The sequence below is a fragment of the Pundamilia nyererei genome, unplaced genomic scaffold (assembly GCF_000239375.1).
Source record: "Pundamilia nyererei isolate P.nyererei 1_Seehausen unplaced genomic scaffold, PunNye1.0 scaffold00363, whole genome shotgun sequence".
In the NCBI taxonomy this organism is placed as follows: Eukaryota; Metazoa; Chordata; class Actinopteri; order Cichliformes; family Cichlidae; genus Pundamilia; species Pundamilia nyererei.
The window spans coordinates 409,687-418,484 of NW_005187764.1; the positions used below are offsets into that span (position 1 = coordinate 409,687).

The 8,798-nt window shown below is 40.7% G+C and overlaps 1 protein-coding gene across 1 annotated transcript in view; it reads left to right on the forward strand.

Annotated features, from left to right (window-relative positions):
* Positions 1 to 8,798, forward strand: part of LOC102211097 (B-cadherin-like) — a 38,021-nt gene that overhangs the window by 20,209 nt on the left and 9,014 nt on the right. The window contains exons 2-5 of the mRNA XM_013915788.1: positions 4,550 to 4,690; positions 5,779 to 5,934; positions 6,533 to 6,674; positions 6,988 to 7,160. Of these exons, the coding sequence (XP_013771242.1) occupies positions 4,550 to 4,690; positions 5,779 to 5,934; positions 6,533 to 6,674; positions 6,988 to 7,160 (612 nt within the window). The remainder of the gene's footprint in view (positions 1 to 4,549; positions 4,691 to 5,778; positions 5,935 to 6,532; positions 6,675 to 6,987; positions 7,161 to 8,798) is intronic.

Below are 8,798 nucleotides of genomic sequence, written 5' to 3' on the forward strand. Positions count from 1 at the left end.
TCTCCCTGCTGTTCTCCCTCCATGCTCAGGTTTGCTATTTCTTTGTGTAGTTTATCCCAGTTTAGTTTCGTCCTTAGTTCTGTTGCCATCTCCACTTTGTGTTTGCTATTCTCAATAAATCACCTTCACATCCGAGTAAGTGCTGCTTTGAGTCCTCCTTTTCCACTCTTCCACACGGCCGCTGCCCCGGACCGTGACAGGTTCAGTGGTTCAGTGTTTGTGCAGATCTACAAATTAGATCTGCACAAACTTAAGTGACAGAGCCTTCTCTGTGCTAGGTACCAGAGTCCGGTACCTGGCACAGAGAAGGCTCTGTTGCCATGAGATTTAGGTTTAGACCATGAAATCGATAACATCCGTTTCAAACAGGACCTCGTGGTTCTTTCTGGAGCATAAATAAATAGATCATAATAATGGTAGTGTAGTAAATTTAACATGACAAATAGTGTCTTTATGATGTTGAGTAATAATAATGATTCACTTGCAAGGCTTCCACAGTCGATGATCCATGCAGGAACGTATTTCTGCCTACTGTGGAGGTCACGTGTTTCCGGCTACTGTGGAGGTCCCAATATGGCGAAAATCTGGAACAGTCTTCCCCCTTTCATAAAATCCTCTTCATCCTTACAAAACAATGGCAACAGGTCTTACTGAATGATATACACACCACCGCAACCAAGTAGTTCCTGTGGTGGGATGCACTGGTTCACAATAAACAGGTTTTGAAGAGGCCTGCACAGGTGGATAATAGACAGTTTCTGTAAAAGTCTGTGATGAAGTGTGTTGTGGCCTAGGGGACACAAAAAGGCTAAAGCTACATGTACCCAATGAACAGGTAAAAACAAACAAAAAACAAAGACTCAAGAGTTTGCTTTTTTTTTTTACAACTCTCAACATTTAAGTTGATCAGGTTAGAAACAGAAAACTCAGTCACTTTATTTGCTAGAACAGAAACAGCCAACACTCTCCGACCATAGCAATCCAAGAATCAGTCGGAGTAACGGCTCACTCATGCACAAGAATAGAAGAAATAGTCTTAATGATTGTGGTTGGAACTTCAGGGAGCCCAGTGAAATGAGCTGTGGCTGTGAGAACCCCACTTTCTACTGAAAGAGGGAGCAGCTGGAATGGAGGTTGCGAGCTCCTCATCCTCTGTCCACAACACTGCCAATGAGGAGGCCAGAAATGGCAGCTTTACTTCCAACAGACCAGTCAGGACAACCTCCCATTGAGCTGGGAAATAGCCATTTCCAGACTGAAGACCTAAGTAGCAACTGTGTCGAAGCTGGAAGGCTTGGCAGCAAAGTGTTAGTGAGTACCAAAGGTCTAATAAACCATAGGAGAGCTCCTGATATGTGACTCGAACTAATGATACTGCCTCCACCTAGCCTTTCAGGTTGATGCACTGGCCAAGAACAAGTTAATAGTGAGGCTTGGGAGCGGGTAGATGGCACAGCTGGGTTTGAGGATTGTAACAGCGACAAGCCGGCTCATGAGGAGTACTCAGACAGGGTAAAGAGGTAAAAGTGCAGCAGCAGGTTGGAACTGTTTAAAAACTCAAAAACTGTTTTGAAATCACAATGATTTCAAAACGTTTTTTGTTGCATCTCATAAATGACAAATGGTTCTGTTTTGGCAGTATATTGCGTTTTTTGAGATACTTCGTAAGCAACTTTTGTTAATGTCTGCATTTCAGTGTGTGTGCATGTATGCTAGTTAATTGCCACAGCAAGGAGAGAATGGTGAACACTCTGATTGGCTGTTGGCCCCTGGTGGAATCATGCTCCTCCCATGCCCTAGCCGGAGGACTTTTTAACAAATAGATTTCTTCAATTTGGGATGTTTACCATTCCAAATAAATGAAGTGATTAGTGAGTCTAGAGATTTAAAGTTTAGAGTTTGATCGGGAGAGATTATAGCAGGAAGAATTTTTTCCAGTCTGTGCGCCAGTAGCTTAGACAGAATTTTAACATCCGTGTTTAACAGAGATACAGGCCTATAAGAAGCACAGTCCTTGCCCTTCTTAAGTAACACTGTGATACAGGCCTGGTAGCATGATGGAGGAAGTGCTCCAGAGTCTAGCAATTCTGCAAAAACTTTGCAAAGGAAGGGAGCCAAATCATCCAAGAATTTTTTTTAAAAAAGTCTGTAGAAAATCCATCAGGACCTGAAGATTTCCCAGATTGCATAGATGCTATTGCCACCTGAATTTCTGCCTTTGAGACAGGGGCTTCCAGAGTCTGTCTGAGCCCTGGGGGGAGCGAGGGCATATCAATGGAGTCAAAGAAACCATGCAAATCTTTTACATTAACAGTAGATTCAAATGTATATAAAAAAATGTCACCACTCCATTGTCCGCCCTCACTCCGGTTATGATTTGTTTAGCCCTAATACCACGCAGTTGAATGGCCAAAAGCTTACCGGTCTTTGCACCATGTTCGTAAAAATCGTTCTTGTTTCTAATCAGACATTCTTCCACTTGTCGAGTGGAAAGTAGGTTGAGTTTGGTTTGTAGACTTAAGCGTTCTTTGTATAGCGCCGCTGATGGTGACTGAGCGTACTGCCTGTCGATGTTTAAAATCTGGTCTGAAATAAGCCTCTGCTCCCGCTGTGCACACTGTCTTTTAAATGCTGCCACTGAGAAGATTTCTCCTCTCAGGAATGCCTTCAGAGCTTCCATCACCGTCTTGTTTGGCATACCAGGTGTTCTATTCTCGTTAAGAAAAATTTTAACTTTAGAAGAGATGTTAGAAACAAATTGTTCATCCGTGAGCAGCAATGGATCCAATCTCCAGAGCTTTCTCACAGAGTCGCAGCCCTGAAAAGCTATTTTGAGCACGAGGGGGGCATGATCAGAGACAGTAATGCTTTCATAGCTGCAGAATCCAATACTATTAATTAGCAAATTATCAATAAAAAAATAATCTATTCTAGTGTAGGTGTGGTGTACATGTGAGAAGAAGGAATAGTCTTTACCAGTAGGGAACAAAAACCGCCAGGGATCTGTGAGACTATAATCTTCAAGAAAAGACTTGACATAAGTTGCAGATTTGTTAAGAGTAGCAGGTTTGGGGGATGAACGATCTAAAACCGCAAGCGTAGAAAAAATTGCACATCATCAAAATTGGGTGCATAAATATTGGTCAAGGTCACACACCTGTCGCAGAGTTTGCCAGACACTATTATAAACCAACCGTTTTTGTCTGACACAACAGTGGATGGAACAAATGTGATGTTCCGATCGATAAGAATAGCTGTACCCCTGGCCTTTGCTTTAAAATTAGAGTGAAACGTCTGTCCTGACCAACATTTCGCCAAGCGTGAGTGATCCGAATCCTGCAAGTGAGTCTCTTGCAAAAAAACTATCCCGGGCTTAAATTGCTTCAGGCGTGATAAGGCTCTCTTTCGCTTTATTGGGTGGTTCAACCCCCTCACATTCCAGCTAACAAAGGTAAGATTACCACTCATCAAGGAAGTCCCACATTTTTATGTGCAGAGTTGCCCAAGGAGGGAAGGGAGGGGAGGAAAACAACAACAACAAAAAACATGACAACCAACCCCACCCCAGAAATAAAATGCAATACAATAACATATCACTGCGTAAAAAACAAAAACAAAACCAATACCACCCACCAATATCTCCCCCAGCAGGTTGCAAAAGCAACCGCGTAAGCCCCTGCTTTCTTCCCATACTAGTCCCAGTTTTCAGGACACGAAGAAGAGAAAGAAAAAAGAACAAGAACAAATCCTACCCGTTGTTTCTACGCATGCGCACAACACAAAATTCTGTGGCGAACCGTCCTACCTTTGTGAATATAAGCTACAAACATACTTTGACTGGTAAAATTAAGTGCCAAACCGTCCTACCTTTGTAAATGTGACGTACAAGCATACTTTAACAGCTATAATTAAGTGGCAAATCGACCTACCTTTGTTAATAAGAGCTAGAAACATACTCTGATGGGTAAAATTACGTGCCAAACCATGCTACCTTTGTGAATGTTACCTACAAGCATACTTTAATGGGTAAAATGAAGTGGCAAACCGTCCTGGCTTTATGAATGTGAGCTACAAGCATTCTCTAATGGGCAAAGTTACGTGGCAAACCGTCATACCTACTTACATTTGTGCTGGAATTACTCTGTGACAGCAGAAATGTGCATAAACTACTTACGGTAGGACGTTTTGCCAAAGTAGGACGTTTTGTCAGAACACCGGAAAACGGAAGTCCATGGATGGAGCTTTTAACAGTTGCTTCTGCGTCCTCTCCAGTAGACTTTGGGATACACAAAGTTATCCCTCATGCTATGGGCCGGGAGACAGTATCTTGAAGCTTAAAAAAGTTTGTTTGATTCTGAGCTAAGTCTCTTTAAGGCACAAAACCTACTATTAGGTTTGTTTTCTACCAAGTCTCCATCACTCCCTCTGACTTACCTCTCCTTTCTCTAAGTTGTGTAATTCTGAGATATACAATATAATCTGTAGTCTTTATTGCAGTTTGTCAATTTGTGAGTGTTCTTCTATCCAAGCTTTCTGCATGTTTTCCCAGATTACCAATGATCCACAAGTGTCTGTTCTTCAATTCCCCAAGTCTGGTGGAGGGCTGAGGAGGAGGAAGAGAGACTGGGTTATTCCTCCACTCAGTGTTACTGAGAATAAGAGAGGAACCCATCCCCTGAAAGTAGCTCAGGTATGAGGAACTGAAGGACCTTGTGAAGAATTTGACACTAAAGTGCATTGTAAATGTTTATATGTTTGCTCTGCAGTCAGCAAGTCTTTTCCCCCTATTTTGAATTCTCATTATTGAATCTGCAGAGTTTTCACTTTTCTTGGATGTGTCTTTGTCATAAGCTGACCTTGTTAACTTTAGTTGAGTAAAAATATGTACATTTTTGGTGAAAGAAACGTTATTTCTTAAATACAGATCAAAAGTTTATTTCCTATTTACGATAATTAGAGCAAGATATTAGCAGTCAACAATAACTGTCCCCCACCTGGGGGAAAAATTAGAATAACAGATTTATCCTAACCAGAGACCACATACACACATACAGAGTCATGTTTCACCCTGTTTACATACAGTTGAGCTTAATTTGTCTCACCATAAATGTATTGATATCCACTGCAAGGAAAGAAAGTAAAATGTTTAGTCATATTTTGTTTTTGAAATTTCAGCGTTTAAATGCTAAGCCAGGTCCTGCTGGAAATTTCTTCCTGTTAAAAGTGGTTTCCCTTCCCACTGTCACTAAGTGCTTCCAGACCAGCTGATTCTTGAGGTTCTTTCTCAAATATTGTAGCATCCTTAGGCAGCTTTTGTTGTGAATTGGTACAATATAAATAAAAGTGAATTGGGGGCCACGTGAGCTCAGTGGATGAGCAGGCGACCACACGTCACATGGCTGCAGTGCAGCAGTCTGAGTTTGACGTGCAGCGCTTTCCTGTGTGTGTGCTTCCCTTCTCCTTCTTCCCCGTTTTCTGTGTATCTTCACTGCTACATTATCCAATTAAGGTAAAAGATGATATTATAGAAAAAAAACATTAAAATGGTTAGCACCAACAGTAAGCTAATTAGTTAAAATTAGTAACTGTAGCTTGTCTCCTGATAAAAAAAGAAACACATTTAAAAAATCCCAAGTGCTTAGAGAATCTAGCAATCTTGTTGATTTGAGGAATCTCTTGATATTTTTGAAGATGAACTTCCACAGCTTCTTTATTGTTGCGTAACCTTTACCATAGACAGTGAGAGTGATCTAACTCAGTCCTGTGTGTTTTTTCCAGATCCGCTCCAATGAAGATAAAACAAGGAAGATCTTTTACAGCATCACTGGTCCAGGAGCTGATCTGCCTCCTGTTGGTCGTTTCACAATGGACAGAGAGACGGGCAATCTGTATGTAACACAGCCACTCGACAGAGAGGAAACAGCCAGTTACACGGTAATCATCCTCACTTTGTCCAAATGTGTTCCAAAGTGAGTATGTTTTAAAGATCACTTAATAATAAAAACTTTTATCCTGATTATTCTATCATGTTGTTGTTTTTTTGTAACATCTTGTGTTTCAGGATCATATTGAAATTAATTCAGTTTTTTAATCAACTACAGACAATACTTCACAGTTAAGAAATAAGATTCTTGATGTGCAGATCAGTCTGAAATGTTCAGTTTAGATAAGTATTAAGAGTCTTTACTAGTCTTACTAGGTTTGTTAAACCTTTACAGCTGGACATTGCAGGTCTTTTTGGCTGTTTTGAAATGGAACACACAAAAACCCTTTTGAGAGACAGAAACAAGAAGTCAAGTGACGCCTCACAAAACCTACTGTAAATGAATCAAATGTGTAGAGTCAAGACAATAAGTCTTTTCATTTCATTTTATTTCTAGAATTTTAAAAGAATTCAATTCAGTTTATATTAAATTCACCAGTCACACTGAAATCCTTACCTTGTTTGTATTGTGTGTAATGTTGAAGGCGTAGAGATAAGTGAATCAATTTAAAGCTGAATCAAACATGTTGAAATCTTCTGCCTGTGTAGTTTGAAGCACATGCTATGAGTGACGGAGCAGGACAAGCTGAGGATCCCATGGAGATTATAGTACCTGTGATCGACCAGAACGACAACAAACCTTATTTTACGGTGGAGTACAACGCAAATGTTGCTGAGGCCACGACCATCGGTATGTTTAAACATATTTTTTACATTATTTTGTTTTTTGAGATATTGAACAAGCAAACTTGTTGGCACTTATTTGCAGTTTTCTTTATTTTTGATACTATCTACAATTCTCATCAATAGAAATCAATGTAGTGCAGAGGTTTAAATGCAATGAATTTTAAGATAACCTTCAGAAAATTACAATGTGGGTTGGAATGAAATTAGACTTTTTACGCTAACTCTATTTTGATTTAATAAATTCTTAAATGAAGCAGTGTGAAGACCTTCAGACACTTCTGCTCTTGTTTACCTTTTTCTGAATTCCTCCACTCCAGGGACTGAGGTGGTTAGGGTTGAGGCCAAAGATGACGATGAGCCAGATAGTGACAACTCAGAGCTCCACTATCGTATTCTGAACCAGGACCCACCGCTGCCCACTGACAACATGTTTGAAATCAACCCAATTACTGGAAGCATCAGAATCACTGGTAGAGGACTGGATAGAGAGGTAAGATTTGTTAAACATATTTAACGTACAAGTGCCCTTTTACACCTAAGTACTGAAAAAAGCATTGTATAATGAATCAGGATCAGTAGTCTGCCTGTCACTGCTAGAAATCAGTCAGAAAGAGGGTGCTGCATCAAAACGCTGCTGGTGATTTCTTCAATTGTGAAACTTGAAAATGTTTGCCTTCAAATAAAAGTTTTACTTAATGTTGAAACCAACAGATTTCATGAGGCTACACTTTTACTTTACAGGCTAACAGTCTCTATTTCTGGCTTACATTTCACCAGTGGCCCCCAAACCCCGGGCCAAGTCGTTTGGTACCGGGCTGCGAGAGTTGAGGCTCGGGTGTGAAATTCATGGTTTTCAGGGTTTTTATTGTTAACTCGGTTTCCCTGTGACTTTTTCTGGGGGTTCTTGGGAATCAGGGCTATCCGGCCTTCAGTTAGCCATTCCAGGTGTGGAAGAGGTCTCACTGACAAGCAGCTGGTTCATTTGTACTTATAGGCGTTCACATGGAGTACAGTATGTTTCTTCAGTCAGTAAATGTGAACCACGTCGGGGCCTGGTGCTGTCCAATTCTTCATAGAGACCCTTTCTTGGCTGTCTGCCACTGTGATGGTTACCCGTACCTGATCAGGAAAGTTGCTGTTATCTGTTCTTAGATCCACTAGCCACTGAGCATTGGCGTTATGGGTTGCGTACTTCTACTGTATATGCGCTTCGAATATTGCTTTGTCTACAGCCTTGGTGATGCTATTCCCATATTGTTCCCCTGCCATTCTGTTGCTCACCCCTTCAGTGGAGAACAGCTGGTTTATTCTGCTGCCTTCTATTACTCTGGTATAGTTCTTTAAGCAGCTGGCCCAGGCTGTAAGTCATTGTTTGGCAGTTTCCAAGGTCTAAGGTATGGACAGCTTGCTGTACTTACGCACATTCTTCATTGCACCTTTCTGCAGCTCCGATAGTTGGCAAACTTCCCTCCCTGCCACCTTGAGCATACATAGATCAAGGTATGCATGGTATATATCAATCATAGACAAAAAATGCCAGGACTGATTTTTTTTGTTTGTCCCAGTCCAGTCTGGCTCTAGTTAAGATAGGAATCCTTGCACTTGGCAGCAGTGTTGGGTAAGTTACTTTAAATTAGTAACTTAGTTACATTACTAGTTACTTCTATCAAAAGTAACTTAGTTACTTCAAGTTACTCATTACCTTCAAAGTAACTAGTTACTAAGGAAAGTAACTTTGGTTTTACTCAGAATTCTCTTGTTAATGTGTTGCTTCCATAACTTTGCCAGTCTTGTGCGCTTTTTACATCCAACACAAAAACTGCAGTCGTGGTGCTTTCGATTGTACTCAGAACTCGGAAATTCTGCCTTCTGAATAGGAAGATGTAGGCAACACCAGACTGCAGATGAGCTGCATACAGGGCTGGACTGGGACAAAAAATCGGCCCGGGGATTTTGACTAGAGACCGGCCCACCATTATAGGAAAAATCATAAAGCCTTTCAATGAAAACCAACGCTGTTGTGACAGTGATGTTCACTGTTTTGATGGTATATATGTCTCAATCTATCAATCGTTTGTTGTAAAATTCAGATAATTATTTTTTAAAAGCTAGACATTTTAAATGAGAA